This window comes from Protomyctophum parallelum (genome assembly GCF_964188405.1).
Source record: "Protomyctophum parallelum genome assembly, chromosome: 7".
Classification (NCBI taxonomy): Eukaryota; Metazoa; Chordata; class Actinopteri; order Myctophiformes; family Myctophidae; genus Protomyctophum; species Protomyctophum parallelum.
In genome coordinates this window covers 25,256,539-25,272,256 of record NC_139705.1, presented here as the reverse complement: position 1 = coordinate 25,272,256, position 15,718 = coordinate 25,256,539, and the positions used below count along the sequence as shown (strand labels likewise).

The 15,718-nt window shown below is 40.9% G+C and overlaps 2 protein-coding genes across 3 annotated transcripts in view; both read right to left on the bottom strand.

Annotated features, from left to right (window-relative positions):
• Positions 1-2,497: 2,497 nt before the first annotated feature.
• LOC310861885 (PRELI domain containing protein 3B-like) lies at positions 2,498-10,261 on the bottom strand. 2 transcript variants are annotated; one of them, XM_083769592.1, is made up of 6 exons: positions 10,102-10,261; positions 8,387-8,555; positions 7,173-7,262; positions 6,964-7,034; positions 6,063-6,165; positions 2,498-4,331 (listed from the first exon to the last, which is right to left on the bottom strand). In XM_083769592.1, exons 1-6 carry the CDS (start codon positions 10,131-10,133, stop codon positions 4,215-4,217), a joined length of 582 nt encoding a protein of 193 aa, XP_083625718.1. In that variant the 5' UTR covers positions 10,134-10,261; the 3' UTR covers positions 2,498-4,214. The 2 variants fall into 2 exon arrangements, with proteins under 2 accessions (XP_083625718.1, XP_083625719.1); XM_083769593.1 differs by lacking the exon at positions 2,498-4,331 and adding an exon at positions 4,416-5,651.
• A 4,060-nt stretch (positions 10,262-14,321) lies between these two features.
• LOC310861992 (piezo-type mechanosensitive ion channel component 2) overlaps positions 14,322-15,718 on the bottom strand; it is a gene marked incomplete at both ends in the record, with an annotated part of 55,134 nt that continues 53,737 nt past the window's right edge. Inside the window, 4 exons of the mRNA XM_083769730.1 lie at positions 14,322-14,577; positions 14,732-14,960; positions 15,102-15,181; positions 15,552-15,671. Coding sequence (XP_083625856.1) covers positions 14,322-14,577; positions 14,732-14,960; positions 15,102-15,181; positions 15,552-15,671 — 685 coding nt within the window. The remainder of the gene's footprint in view (positions 14,578-14,731; positions 14,961-15,101; positions 15,182-15,551; positions 15,672-15,718) is intronic.

Sequence of the window (15,718 nt, the reverse complement as noted above, 5' to 3'; positions counted from 1 at the left end):
TACAGTATGGCCCTCATTTATCAACTGTGCGTACGCCAAAATATGGGCGCACGCCGAAATTACCGACATTTTCGGCATTTAACATTTCCGGCAAAGCTTGAAATTGAACTTGAGTAGGACAAATAGTCACGTCTGGTCGCGAGCTGGCGTACGCTGTTTTTCTGTTTTACACAAGCGGAGCAGCCTTGTCTGAACTGCTGAGAGGCTGTCACAGGCATCAAAACATATATGTATTCACTCCTAAAATGTTTATATAAAAGGTATGTATAATGTATATGGGCTACATGTAAAAAATAAATAAATAAAAATGTTAAGGAATACATGTGTCATATGAAATTAGTAGGAGATAAAATCGCGCAATTAAAAACAATGTTGCAAGAGATGGTTAAGCCATTTAAACAGTGTTTTGTGCATGAGCGCATACATGCGAGGATTTGGGCTGTCTGTGCTGAAATATTTCCATGACGGGACGTTGGAGAGTAGGCTATAGTGCAGCAGCTGCTGCAGCTCAGCTGCGGAGAGTCCCAACGTGCAGGTATAGCCTACTGTAGCCTAATCTACAGCATGAAGGCCGATGTCTTTCTTACGGTATGTGCAATATAATAAACCCGACGCGTCGCTCGAATGCCAAATGTACCGTGCCAGGCTCCCGCAAGTGGGAACTGCATCGGAGATATAGGTATATTACCCAGCCAGCCCATGCACCAGCCACATGAGGCTATGGTTTTGGCTGCACATTCATATAACAGTGACTAACGACTGCGAGGCAATCTAAATAGACTGGCGAACGTCGGAACGTGCATGGTCAGTTGGTCACGGACGGACCACTGTGATAGAGAGAGACAGACAGACAGGACAGGAGGAGTGTGCCTATTTGTTATTTAATTATGGTTCACAGGTTCAGGTTTTCGTTCTAATAATTTAATATACAACTAACAACACACAGTGAAAGTTGCAAATAGGATATGTGCGTGCGTGCGTGCGGGGGGTGAGGCGGGCAGCAAGGGAAGCGAAGCGAGAGGAGAAACAGACAGCTTTATTTTAATGTGTCATGTAGGTGCGTGCGTGCGTGCGTGCATGACAGCAAGGCAAGCGAGGTGAGAGTGAAACAGACAGGGTAGGCCTACAACTTTATTTAATTCATGCAGGTGTTCGTTCTTTATTTGTTTAACAACACACCAGTTAGTTGGGCTTGCAAGTTGCGTGTGCGTGCTGTGCGTGTGTATGAGAGAGGGGGGTGAGGCGGGCAGCAAGGCACGGGAGAAACCTATTTTTTCATGTAACCATGGTTTCAGGAAACGTATTGCCGTTGTTCATGTCGCAAAAACGAGGGCGAGGCTTGATTTCTTAGGGCGTGCCAGATCAAATTCAGCCGTGACATTTATTAACGTGAGAACAAAATTAAGGAAGGATCAGCTGTTTGCGATCACTTTATAAATGCCGTGGCGACGTGGGTGTACTACGAAACCTGCACTCGAATCTGTGGCAGATTTTACACTCGATTGATAAATGAGGGCCTATGTATCCACACTTTTCCTGGGCTGTGTGCTCCAGTTCCTGTTTCATTGGATCAAATCGACAGGAACTGGAGCACACACAGCCCAGGAAAAGTGTGGATAGTGGTTGTCAAAGCGGGCTCCAGGGGACCCGCAGGGTTCCAGACGTTCCCTTAAAAGATCTGTAACTCTAGGAGTGTACAAAAGGAACCAAACGGACCATTGCTGAGCCCCATAACACCCAGAGCTAAGGGGGTCCTTGGAATTCAATAGGGCGAGAACTACTGGTATAAATAGCTACTCTTTGCCTGTGTACAGATTGTATTTACACAATTGTATTCTGTTCTATTCTCTTCTGCTTTCAGTTTCATTCAAGGTTAATCAAGGATTGTCTGTGGACATAAATGGCTCCGAACGTCTCCCTTTTAAAGACCTCAAGTCTAAGGTGCAGATTCCATACTAATGATGATGATCGTGACTATGTTCAAGCCTTTGCGTAAGACAAGAGAGTGACAGTGTATTGAGAATTGAGAATATAACTACATTCCTTTACCATACTTTCCATTAACCTTCCATCAAATCTATTCAATCTATTCCTGAACTCCAACAGAACTTTTACTGTACAAAACAAGTGCATGTTGTCTGTCCAAAATTAACATCAGCCATTTTGAGCCGCCATCTCCTTCCAGCTATATGCTTTCCACCTCAACACCAGCTCCCTTGGGTGTCTCAATCCCCACATAGCAAGACATACTGTGGTGTAAAATAACTAATTGTCATATCTAACTTTGACATGAGAAGCTAAAATACTATAGAAGTAGCCTAAATAAACCATGTGCTCAATAATCTACATTTAGCCAGGGGTGTGTAGCGTTATTCAGGGGTCAAGGGGCGACTCTGAAACAGAGCTTTTCTCTGAACAAGACAGTGTCTAAGAACGGTGTGAGTGGGATGTCTGACTGTAAGCAGCAAAAGATAAGTGTGAATGACATTCAAATCTGTAATTTATACGCAACATTCTTTGACAAAATGTTAATGTTTTATTTGAAAAACATTTGGGTTCATGGAACAATGACATCTCTTTATTTGGAAATTATTTCAGTTTATGCACTTTTTTTCTTCTTCCACTTTCTTCTAATAATTTCCGTAACAGTTTGACATTCTCGGAATGTGTAACTCCATCAAAATATAAATAACTCTATACTGTAAAGTCTGTTTTCCAAAATGTTCCGTGTAGCATACAGCATAGCATCACTCTTCATTAATGAAACAAGACTGTTTCAGGTCGCTAGCTTGATCGGCTGGCTACCAGGGTGGCATTTCAGAATTTGTTTCAGGACACAAACCTAATATAACCGTGGCAATGTATGGTCAACAGTTAAACATGTATGTTTACTGTACATAAGCAGGATGAACAGAACAGAGCTGGGTTACTGGTTTATAAAAGGAGTGTACTGTATATCATCAATATGTATCTAGAAGTGTCCATGAGGTCCCATGGAAGTTAATGAAAAGCACCAGTAATATGTATCCTATAACCAAGATTTTACTGAAGACTTTACAAGGCCACTGTTTTAGAAAACGGTTTCCTAACAAGATACTAACTGCACATTATCAAGCTATTCTGCACAGTACAGACACAAAGTGATGCCGATCTCAAGTCTGGGACAGTTCCAATTGTCCAAATACATACTTGGCAAACTTTACTTGTACATTTTCCCCATGTTGAATTGTGGATTGGGACCAGGAAACTAAGGAAGTCACAAAAAAGGGTTTCAATTGTCTTCAGCAGTTCTGCTCCATTCAAAATGGCAAGACAAGTGTCTTCTATAACTTAGGTGTGATGGAAAAAGTGTAACAATAAGTTTAAGTAAACAACATTCAGTTATTCACATTCTTGAATATGTAACAGTAACTTTACACCACATCGCAAGTTAATGAGAACAAAACAATACATGTTCCCATTTCCAATTCTTTCTACAAATATTTCTACCCACTAGACAATGCAGAGATGATGAGAGATCTCTATAGTGCATTGCTTGTGATGTGACCCAATGTGATTTTCAGTTCAGTTCTGAGCCATATATTACCCAGAATGCCTTAATTTACTTGTGATGTTAAGTCTATGGTGCAACTTTGCAAGATAGGCAGGTTTTGCACATAAGGCTATTCAATAATGTGCCAGACTTCCAGTGCTTCAGACAAGCGTGCCCAATACTGATAGCAGAGTGCAGTTTAGATAGGACTCAGATTCAACTGAATTTCACCTTTGTGCCGTCACGTTCTTCAATGAACAGCTTGCTTCAGACTAGAAAACAATGAGTAGAGACTATTACAATAACGGTAAAACAAGACAAGTTGACAGATGAGGAAAAGTCAAGACAAAAAAGGGAGAAGAGAAACAATGGCATGATGTGGAGGCACGGTGTGAGTTAAATAAAGAGAGCATTTACATCATAAAACTACAAATCCCATGAGATTTAGGTGCAGTCCTTTTCAACCCTGTTAGTTTAACATTGTAATCACAACTCAGGTCTCTCCTTTCTGCCGAAGTATCAAAAACAAAGGCAGGGACTAAAGAAAAAGGAGAAAGAGTGATCTCATGTGACACATGAGAGACAGGGAGTAGCTGTGCTGGCATACAAGGTGAGGTTCCCCCTTTTACCGGAAAACATGTCTAAAAGGTCCATCTGGGTCTGAATATGGCGTAGCAGGTAATCATTTGTCTGCCACAGCCGCTGCCATGGGAGCACGCATCGTGCCACGGGCTGTTGCTGCAAACTCTTCAATTTCTGTGTTTAATCGCCTGATGACCCACTCCATCGCCTCACGACCCTGAGATAGACAGACAAGATAGCAGGCGACTACTGTTACGTGATTAGATTTAAGACTTACAGTAGCTCTCGACCGCACCGACGTTGGCGGCGGTTGTTGGAAATCTGTTGAATGGACACCGTTGCGTCGGGTCGGAAGTTGTAGGGAAGCGTAGAAAGCCGAGAAAGCAACCTCTGCCTTACACGGTCGGCTTTCGACCGTCGGGTAGCAGCAGGCTGGCCGAGAGGAGATAGAGCTCTCTGGTTGGCTGCTAGTGACGCTTTACAAAATCTGGTACATTTATTTTGTCTGAATACAGCACATATCCATGGTATAGATTACTACAGCTGCATGTGTGCTCAAAATAATTACACAAAACGTGGGACTGTGCACACAGCCACACACCCGTGGCTCGTCTCATTCAAACAACAGCTGTCAAATGTTCTCTGAAACTAAACTAAGCATAGCCTATGCCGTATCTTTAACTTAAGCATCAACTCCTGGTTTTCTTTAAGGTCAAAATGGTCTGTAAAATCACTGAAGCAACCGGCGCTCATTCTCCAACTATTTCATGGGACAATGGATTTAAATTCTTGTCTTTCTTTGATTTATTTTAATCCAGAATAGCCGCTCTTCGATCTTCCGAGTGGTATAGCTTCCCCGTTGCTAGACAAGGCAATGCTTGCTTCGGCGGTGTGACGTCGCTGAAATATTTCCCCTCTGTCCACTTCCATTATGAGCGCAATCTTTAGCTGCGTTTTTCTCAGAATTGAAACTCAGATTGAGGTGATCATCTATGTTAGGAGCTCAATACAAATAAATCTGTTACTATATTAGTGCTTCAGATGAAAACGAGTGTCCAGCACTGGCACAGAAATGTCTGATTAATACTTCCGGTTCACTGGTGTGAATTTCGGCATTGTTCAACACAAAACGTCCGGCTGCAATCCCCGGCAGTGGATTTTTAAGATTCGTTTTTGGCTTTTCTGCCTTTATTGATAGTTTCAAGTGGAGATTGACAGGAAAGAAGGGGAGAGAGAAGGGGAGAGACATGCAGCAAAGGTCATCATGAACGGGACTCGAACACGCAACACGCTGTCAGGCCAGAGACTATATGTGGCATGTGGCACTCCAATGGAGTCTTTAACATTAAATATGATATACCAGTAGTTATTATAATGTCTTAAATTATTTACTTCATGTAGTTGTTGAAAAAGACATCAAGCCATAGACTATTTTACTAGCACCGTAGTAGCCGTCTGTCAGTGTCTGCTCTCGGGTGCATTCAACAACTTTGTTTCACAACTTCCAACCGACTGATCTCCAGACTTAATTTATGGACTATGTTGAGAATAGAGGATTAGGGTTAAGAACTGCAGTATCAAACAGCCACTACAGTAGTGATTCCACACATATGTCAGGGTACTATATGTGTACAGTGTACTACACTGTGCACATAATATGCACACTTTGCACAGTGCAGCTACACTAACAAGCTGTGACAAAAGAAAAACTAGGACATTAGTCACTTCACTTGACTAATGTACTGTAGCAGTCAACAAAGTATTAATTCAAGTAGACTGCAGAGTGCAGCCTTTTCCCACATTTAGTTACACACAAAAAAGTAATTTGAATCTATAGTTTATTTGGATAAGTTCAGTGTTAACTTTATCTTTCAAATCGATTTGGAAATGTAGCACTTTTTTGACAAAACTTTTTTGACAGAGGGAGGAGATGTAAAGGTAGACTTACCTTGCAGGCATTAACAGAGATGGTCTTTGCCATGAGTCCCTCTAGGTAGCTACTTAGACTGATTCCTTTAACAGTGATCATAGCCTCCTGGGTCAGCACCGTCCTGAGACATGCAAACAAAACCAACCATTAACTATGTATTTTCTTAAACAATTATTTTATAAATTACTTTCTTTCTCCAATGTTATATACCAACAAATCAATAAACCACTTAACCACTTTGCTGCACATTGGTGTCGTGCAAATAGCAAAGCTTGTAGATGGGGAAATTTCTGTATTTTGTTGATTTTGAAATCTCAGTATTTTGTTGATTTTGAAATCTCAGTATTTTGTTGATTTTGAAATCTCAGTATTTTGTTGATTTTGAAATCTCAGTATTTTGCTGATTTTTAACATTTTACCTATAATAACATCCCCAAAATAGGGATTGATTCAAATTAATCAATTGTTTTATGAAATTATAAATGTATGAATCGATGAAATCCTTTACTTTGATCTGTTGCACCCTTACCATACATCCATAATGATGTCAGCAATCACACCCAAATCAAACAGTTTATGAAATTTGTACCAACATTTGAGCAATTCCAGTGAATAGATATTTAAATACATTGTTATGTAATGATTGCCCTGGCCCGCAAGGACAGGCAGGCGGGACACAGGGGTGGGTTTTCAGGCAGCCAGTTATAATCCAGGGAGCGTTTGACATTCCTTGCATCAACTGGACACATTTAATAGTGAGCAACACCAACCTAAAGCAACTACCCAATTTATAACTAAACATAGTGTACATGTAGATGAAATGGCACAAGTGGGGAAGGCACTGGTCTGTCTTCACCACAGACACGTAACTTTATTTATGACCAATGGCTAATTGAAAGGAATCAAACAAATCACTTACTTTTCAGGGTCCTGCGGATGTGGCTTATATGTCAACTTCTCATCTACAGATACCACGTTAGTGAAGGAGATCTGAATGGACAAATAAGTAATAAATAATGTGGTGCACAACAACAGTGTCAAACTGACTTTATTTTAGTCACATACTCAGAGGACAATCTTTGGCACAGCACAGGGCACACGTCAACAATCCAAGCAAGTTAAACTTACATTTGTTGATTTCAGCTCAAAGGTCTTCTCTTTGGGGTCCACCACTGAATGTTCCTGGACATAAGTGCATGTTCTTGTTACACCAATGATCTATAGGAAAGGAAGAGAAAATACTTCTATCAAAGAACATCTTTATTTGTCCAAAGGAGGGGGAAAAAACACTAAAAAGGTGGAGGGCAACACCAATGTTCCCCATAACGCGTGTGCACTTTTGCATGAGTGAAGCTGTGTACCAAACAAACACACGCTTCGACTTTTGCATTGGTTATGGAAAGAGACTGAAAATGATCAAGAAACACCAGGTTACTTTTCATCTGGTGTTTTGAAATCAAATAATTTCACAGTTCAGGTAAACATTTAGAATAGGTCACGACTCCAGCCCATACATCAAATATGACCTTCTGTAAAGGATATGAGTTCACACACAGCTGCCAGTCACAAAAATATCCAACAAGAGAGAAGTCTCATGTCATTTCTCTTCGTCAACTCTAAGGGCAATAATACTTAAACAATTTAATAAACCAACCTTTACCATTCAGAAAAGCAATCTGTGACATTGTGTAAGCCACAGAGCGAGACCTCTGAATAATATTAAGAATAGGAAATAATTAAAAGGAACAAAGTAATTCTAAAACTTGAATCTGCTGCCGTGTACCTTTACTGTCATCTTGACACTAGATTATTCTTAGAAATTAGAGAATTCTGTAGATATTCTACATTTCTTCCAGAATAACTTATTTTCCAAGACATCTACTTTCTGACACCTGATAGTCTGGTCAAATTGGTCAGGCTACTACTGGGCCTCACCCCCCGCACCCCTGCCAACTTTGACAGGCTGGAATGGCTTAGGGTTGACGACAACAGTACAGCATCTTGCAATGGGTCTGTGCAGGTTTCTTCTTCTGACACTGAGTTACTAAAACATGTGTTATTGATGGGACTTTGATCTTTTGTGTTTCAGTATCCCAGTATATTCAGAATAAACACGAAATGCTTAATGCTTATTAAAACTTTTTCAAATAAGCATCTGTCTGTGTTTTGCGACCTTTTTTGTGTGTAATATTAAGAGCAAAACTTCCATAATTTCCAATAACTTTCGAGCTCTAAGATATCACCAATTCCATACTTTAGCAGGCCGGCACAAGCACCATGTCTGTAGATTCTGCATTCTGTAGATTTGGGAATTCTAATGGATCATTTCTAAATCAACTTACAGATTTGGCCATGAAGGGCAGCCCCCACTCTGTGCTGAGCAGTCTAGTGCTGTGTAACCGCCCGGCTGTGTCCACCCCTCTGTCCAGAACATCCACACCAAACACGCCGGGGTTCATGGGGTTTGGGTACTTCTGCATCGCTGCCTTGGTCACCGTCTCCCAGGGGTGGCTGTTGACAAGAAAATTAACATAATAAAATATAATGGTGTACGCTGTTGATATGAGTGTTAGCTAAATGTAACATTGTTACCGGCTTCCAACAAGCTAAAGAGATAAAAGGAACAACAAAGTCAACAACAGGTATATTTTGGAAATGGTATACTTATCTCAAATGATTGAATCCAATCAAAATAACACAATGTTACACATCACATGCCCATGATGTAGTGTGTCTTGCTCAAGGACACTGACAGGGACAGGCACGGTGTCAAGGGAATTAAACCTGTGACCTTGCAAAGGACAGCCTCTCTAACAACAAAACCTGGCACTGCTTGCCAAATGTAGCAGCATGTGCATGTACACTGCGATGAGAAGATGACAGAATGCCCTGTATAGTTGCGTCACTTGCGTGTGTGTACTGTACACATCGAGTTCAGCAATCAAGAAAGCCAATTTCAACCTGGCTCATGTCAAACCCTCATCTCCTAAATAATAATTTAAGGTTTTAAACTTTTAGGGCTTTCAAAAACATGCACACACAATGTTAAAAGTAAAACATAAAAGCAAGTGAGAGCTAGATATCAGACAGTATCACAAGCTATTCAATGTTATTCCAATGTGGTAGACTAAAGCTGGTAAAAAAAAACACCCCATTGCATTGACTCTGATCCAGCCTTAAAAATTGCATTAGGTTGAAAAACTAAATTAGATTTTTATCAGGGTTACATAACAGTGGTCTATTGACAAACAGTAATGACCAGCACGACCATGAAACAGGATCAGTGTAATTCCAATGTCTGGACTGGAGCCTGAGTCAGTGGATGGTACTGTATGTTCAAAATGTTACGTAAGCAGGGTTCACACCATAGGGTTCACACACAGAATCGGTAGGCTACACGAATCGTCCTGCTCCTCCTGTCATTCAGAACATTACTAGCCTTAGATCAAGACTATCATAGACAGACGTATTTTATCGATTTTGACATTTCGATTAAATATATCTATGATAGTCTTCTTGACCCAATTCTAGAACATTACTAATATACACGTCAATAATGTGACTTAATGTCTGGCAGAAAAGTACTACAATTTGACTGGAATGACTTGGCTCGTTATAAAGCCTAACGTATAACGTTATGTTAATTCATAGCCGCTTTTGGTACCGTTAAGTCCGCAGTTTCAACTGCTCTCGCTATTTGCACAACAAAGGCCATCCTGTGTACCCTAGTTACCATTAGTGTATTGAATGTTCTGGAAATCGAATGCCTGCTACAATAGTACAAAACAAATAGTCTGTTAAAAGCTCGAGATTGTACTGTACTGTTTGGCAAACAGCCGCTATTATATTACATTATCTAACCACTAGGCTACGGAAGAGAGCTAACTGCTAGCGACGACTCCGAGCTGGCCAAGCAGTTAGTTTATAGCGGTAAAACACAGTAAACACACACACGCGCACATAACTGAACTGCTTCAAACTGATGGCTTTTTTTTGGACATCAACATAATAATACATGTTCTTGTGTATAAGTAGTGTTAGATGTTAAATTACGTACTTGAATGTGTGTTCTGACGACCAGATCTTCATTGTGAATGGCCTTTCTGTGACTTCTGTCAGAGCTCGGGAGCCCAGCGAGGCAGGGTGACTGATGGCAGCGTGACCGCAGCTTGGAAGGAAGGAAGGTTAGCTAGCTTGTTTCTGGTTCGTTCACCACACTCTTTCTGCGAATGATTCTCCATTCAACTGTAGGGGGCGCTGTTCCGTATGGATTTAACTTCCTTAGCTTGTGAAATGAATATCAGTAGCTGTCAAAAATTAACGGAGTAATTTAAGGGTCCGTGTATTTTATGGCCATTTGAATTCTAATTTCGTATTTGACAAACAGTATTCAGAATACGGTTTGGTGTTCTGAAAACACCAAACTGTTCTGTTAAGTAACAGTTACATCATGCAGCACCCAAGCTGAAGGTGAATGGCATATTTCCAAACTAAATGAAAAATGCCTCATCAAGGCTAGTCGATCTTAATCAGCATTAAGTTAACTAATGCAGACTGCATAGCAAATGTATTTCTCACCTCACATTGAAACGAGGGAGAGGACGAGTGGACCTCTTCTGCACTGGAGTAGCTGAATTTTTCATCAGAAATAGTAAAAATTACAAAGTTTATATGTGACCAAAAGCTGGTACAGGTGGAAAGGTGGAAACCTTTGAACACCCCCCCCCCCCTTGTCATGATTGATAGTACTACGCCCCCATCTGCACTTTAAACATTATTTAATTCAAGACATTATAAAATATGAATATCTGCACATGCCTCCCTGGCCTGGTTGTGCAGGCATGTGGAGGTGGAATTTTGTTATGACTATTCAATCAATTAATAAAATAAACTGATTATGAAATAAAAATGGGGCCGTGTGAGAGCTGTCAGCTAATATGGGGGCGGGACATATTATAAATAATACTGTCAATCTTGATCTAGGCGTGTTCTTATTGGCCCGGCGCAGCAGAGGAAAGGGAACACAGACGAGTCATTTGACGTCACCGCGCACATATCCGAATCCGACCTGTCCTTGAAGCTAGTAAGCTACTACAACAGTCAAGATGGTTGCATACTGGAGACAAGCTGGCCTCAGGTGAAATTTATATATATATATTTATTATACTTAGCTATGTCTTTATCTTCAATTACATATTGATAATAAAATATCCGACTTCAATCACTGATCTTTTCAAATGTGTACCTATTTTTGGGAGATTCTAGGCAAAGCTGTTTACATAAGTAGGAACCTTGCTAGCGATCGTTAGCTTTCCAGCCCGTGCTCGTGTGCGTGCATACTGGGCATAAATTACACGGATTTGATCATATGAATGCATACAACAGTACAAGGGTTCATGTCATATTTGACTCCGTACGTTGCAGCGTGTTTGTTTGATAGTTGATTCATCATGTTGTTCTTGTCTTCCTCAGCTACATTCGCTTCTCTTCCATCTGCGCCAATGCGGTGCGCGGAGCCATGAAGCCAGCGGTCAAAGCCGAAGCCATGAAGGCCGCAGAGTCGACCGTGAAAGTGGGCACGGTTGCCAAGCCTGCCGCATGTAAGTGTAGTAGCAGGCTATTTTGTGATACATTGACATATACATAACATCTGTAGTCCTAACCCATTCTCTGTACTAACTCCAGTGCCCCAGGGCTCACTAAAAGTGGTCCTTGAGGGAGTTCCAGGGGGTCCAGCTAAATGATAGTTTGGAACCAAATGGACCCTTATAGGTCTGTAACTCTGAGAGTGTGGGGTTCATTTGGTTACACTCTTATAGTTAAATTAACATTGATTATAGGCCTACAATATAAATTGGGGGGCCCAGAGGTAGAAATGCCATTAAATGGGGGTCTGTAGGCTGCCTAATGCATGTCAAACTGGGGGTCCTTGAAATTTGGGTTGAGAATCACTGCTAGAGCTGTAAAAACTTCTCTTATGGAGGTCCTTGGCATATCTTTTTCAAATGGGGGGTCCGCAGGCTAATTGGTGTATTTGGGTGTGGGCCTGGGTCCTTGACATGGAAAAAATGTGGGAACCAGTCCACTGGCCTACAGTATGTTAGCTGGCATGACCTGACCAGCCTGTTGTATTAGTATGTCAATTTGTCTGAATTTTATGGTAATGTCTCTGAATTTTATTACTAAAACTATAGTAACTAATGTCACTGAAATAACCATACATTTAGTTAAGAAGCCCTGAAGGACGTCGAGTCGACCGTGAACCGCATGTAAGTGAAGTAGTAGTAGTAGTAGTAGTAGGCTCACTTAGTGGTGCAACCACTCTTATAGAAAGCTGTGTGTGTGTGGGTCTGAGCACGGGTCTGATTTTATTATGATACATTTACATTTACATGATCACATCTCCTGACTCGTTGAGTGTCCTAACCATTCTGTACTAACCCCAGTGCCCCAGGCTCACTACTACTGAATATAGCAGTGGTTCCCAAAGTGTGTTCTGGGGACCCCCACGGGTCCTTGAGGAAGTTCCAGGGGGTCCCCAGCTAAATGATAGTTTGGAATCATACATTTAAATTAGGCTTTCTTCTTGAAACGAAATACATTCAGCATCAATTCGTTTCCAGATTTTACAGCCAGGACATTATTGTACGGCATATAAAACAACTCCACGCTCTCGATTCAACCTCTCAGTTCAGTGCACAGACATGGGATAATGGGAAGATGCAAAGATCACAGCATATTTTGTTGCTTTGTAAAATCTGTTGCTCACCAGTGTCATTGCCAGCTCGGCTTCAATTTGTAGCTTTTGCAGAGCTATAAATGTCGGATGCATCTTTGTATCTTCATGTCACTGGCTTCCGTTGACAATGAATAGTAGACTGTATCTTTGCATCTGCCCTTGTGAGGTTGGCACAATGGCACCACCAACGGCATTAGACATGATGCATTGTCTTTTAGTGAATGTTGTAATGTACATGCCAATTAATTAATTAATTGGTTCATATTCAGACCTCAGATGTAGGGACGATAAAAGTCTCCAATAGATGTTTGCTTTTGGCGTACCCTGGACGCATTGATATTTTATAGTTTAAATTCTCCATCAGATAAGATGTGGGACACCCAGCTAAACATATGAAAATAAAGGGTAGTGGTCGCACACACCAAGACTGCAGTTCAAATATAGTTTATTTCATATTTGAAAAAATTGAAAAACACTGCATTTTAGTGTTAAAGCTTGGCCCCAAGTCTTTATTTCAATCCTGTTTATCCGGCCAGGCCGCATTACTCAAGGGTTCAGATTGGCTATGTTCAAGAAGTTCTTACATGGCCACCTTGTGGCCAGTTTAGCTGACACTCGGGTTAATGTAATCAAGTTTAAATCAACCAACTACGGCCAATGAGCAATGTAGAAAACGCAGTATGAATCTGTACTGAGAATACTGTCAAATGATGTTTTCTCACCCTCTGTTCAGGATCTGAGACCATGGTGTACATAAGTCGTTTCAGTGGAATGAGGACCCCGGACCCCGCCACGCCAATGTGGTCACCTTAAAGACTCGATGACATCAAAAAGAGCTGTTGGGACTGGGGATCTTAATCCAATACAAATTGAAACAATTCTTTCCCTTATTTGTAATTAATAAATGTATTAAAAAATGAAAATTGGAAAAGTTCTGGTCTAATTAGTTTTTTGAATGCAGTAAGACATTATAGATTAAAACATTTTATTTTTGGTATAAATTAAACAATGTTGTAGGATACATCAGCAACAGAAAATGTTATTTACATGGCAATTTACGACGGTAATGTGAATAGGTCCTTGAAAATGTTTCTGGATGGAATCGGAATATGATGGCAGATAGGCTTTTGTAAACTTGAATCAAAAACTTAATTAGAAACGCATGCATTTTTAAAGGGGCAACTGCTTTGCCTCAACATGGATAACTATAGGTAGTTGATTCTTGAAGCCATATGGGGTTGCCACAATTACTGTAACTTACTGGGTGCACAAACTAAAAGTGGAATTTTTACAAGGGGATGAACCAAATGTTAAGTCGAGTCAGCCAAATTGAGTGATATACCATTAATCAGGGATTTTTGGGAATAGGCTACTGCACACATTTTGCCTTTAAAGTAAAATGGAGTGAATCCTACAAGTGCTTTAATTGCTATTCGGTTTTTAAAATGCAATTCTTTCAACTGATGTGAATTGTACTGGTCCTGTCCAAACAAATGTATAACTTCACTTCATTAGGGGGACGTAAAACGGCTCATCCCCTAGCTGTCTTTCTTCTCTCTGGTCATCTTGATCATGGTCTCTGGTGATCGATAGAGGAAGATGACTTTCTCGCACATCGTCTCCTCCAGTTCCATCTCTCCCATCTCTCGTACCACAAAGATGTCTGTGCAGAGCTTCAGGACACGGTCCACGCACGGCAGCTCCTCGAACATGATGGACCTGGAGATCCCATTGAAGAATTCCCTGATGAACTTCCCTATAACCAGCACCACGGACATGTACAGGCCTACAATACTGTTGTGGGGAAGAGACGGAGCAGGTAAAAAAAACATAAGCGTCTCACTACAAAATATTTACAATAGCAAGAAACAACGGAATTGGTTAACAAAATGTGGAAAAGCTAATTCCTAATGGTATAATATAAGAGTTGCCATGATGTGTTGCTTACCCATGTCCAGCCAGGAAGCCCAAACTAGGAGGACTGACTTTATTATTGAGAAACACTATGTCTATATTGTGGCAGCTGTTTTTGGTGAGGGCGGGACCAGCAGAACACTCTTCCACCACCCACCACTGGTTTCCATCATCCTGTGCAACCCCATTGGCCGGCTGAAGTCTGATTGACATGGGCCTGAAGAACGCAAATGCCTGGATGTCTTCAGGGCGGTCTGAATGTTCTGAGGGGAAGACATTGAACTAAATTAATACTTTGCGATATTCATTTCTTTGTGTAACAAGATTACTTTACGGACCATAAACAAGCATGTAAACATTTTCCAACCAAGTAAGAGAATGAATTAAAGTAAAGGGTGACTGACCGACTGACATTCTTTTGGCCATTTTGGCTTCAGGTCCTTTGGCTCCCTTGATGAACTTTGGCAACAGATTATGGAGGATCCTGCAGGACAGTGCAAGACCATGAATATTTTCCCACACTACTTGAATGCTCAGTTTTAACTACGTATGCAACCTTCCCATATAGGTAGTACCTACAATTGAATTCAGATGCTAGACTTTAGTATACGGTATATTCAGCCCTTTGTTTGATGGCTCTACTTCAACTTGAGGGTTGCAGTATCACAGTCTCTTTATTCAAAATATTTTAATGAGTGAATAGCAGATCTACATGCTCACTGTTGCATTAAATTGGTTATTTTAGGCATAAAGGTTAGGTGTAAAAGTGAACTCTGGGCGACTAAGTATATTGTTTAAGTGCCTGTGGTTAATGAAATCATGCATATCCAGTTTTTGTACTGATTGTTACTCACACAGGGCTGCTGCTGGTCCCTTTGAGCATGTTAACCAAGCTGTCCCTCAAAACGTCATCATTGTATTCCACTGTGTTTTCTCCTGACGTCTCTGCATGCATTGGATTGTTGGTTGCATCCCTTGGGGGTATATGAATATAATTAATTAAATTTCATATTGGAACATG

Excerpts from the sequence above, each read along its gene's own strand:
- LOC310861885 (XM_083769592.1), bottom strand. The coding sequence starts at position 10,133 with ATGAAGATCTGGTCGTCAGAACACACATTCAA. Across the intron at positions 8,556-10,101 it reads TCGTCAGAACACACATTCAA|CCACCCCTGGGAGACGGTGA; the intron begins GTACGTAATTTA and ends TCTTGTCAACAG. Across the intron at positions 6,166-6,963 it reads CATCCGCAGGACCCTGAAAA|GACGGTGCTGACCCAGGAGG; the intron begins GTAAGTGATTTG and ends TGCATGTCTCAG.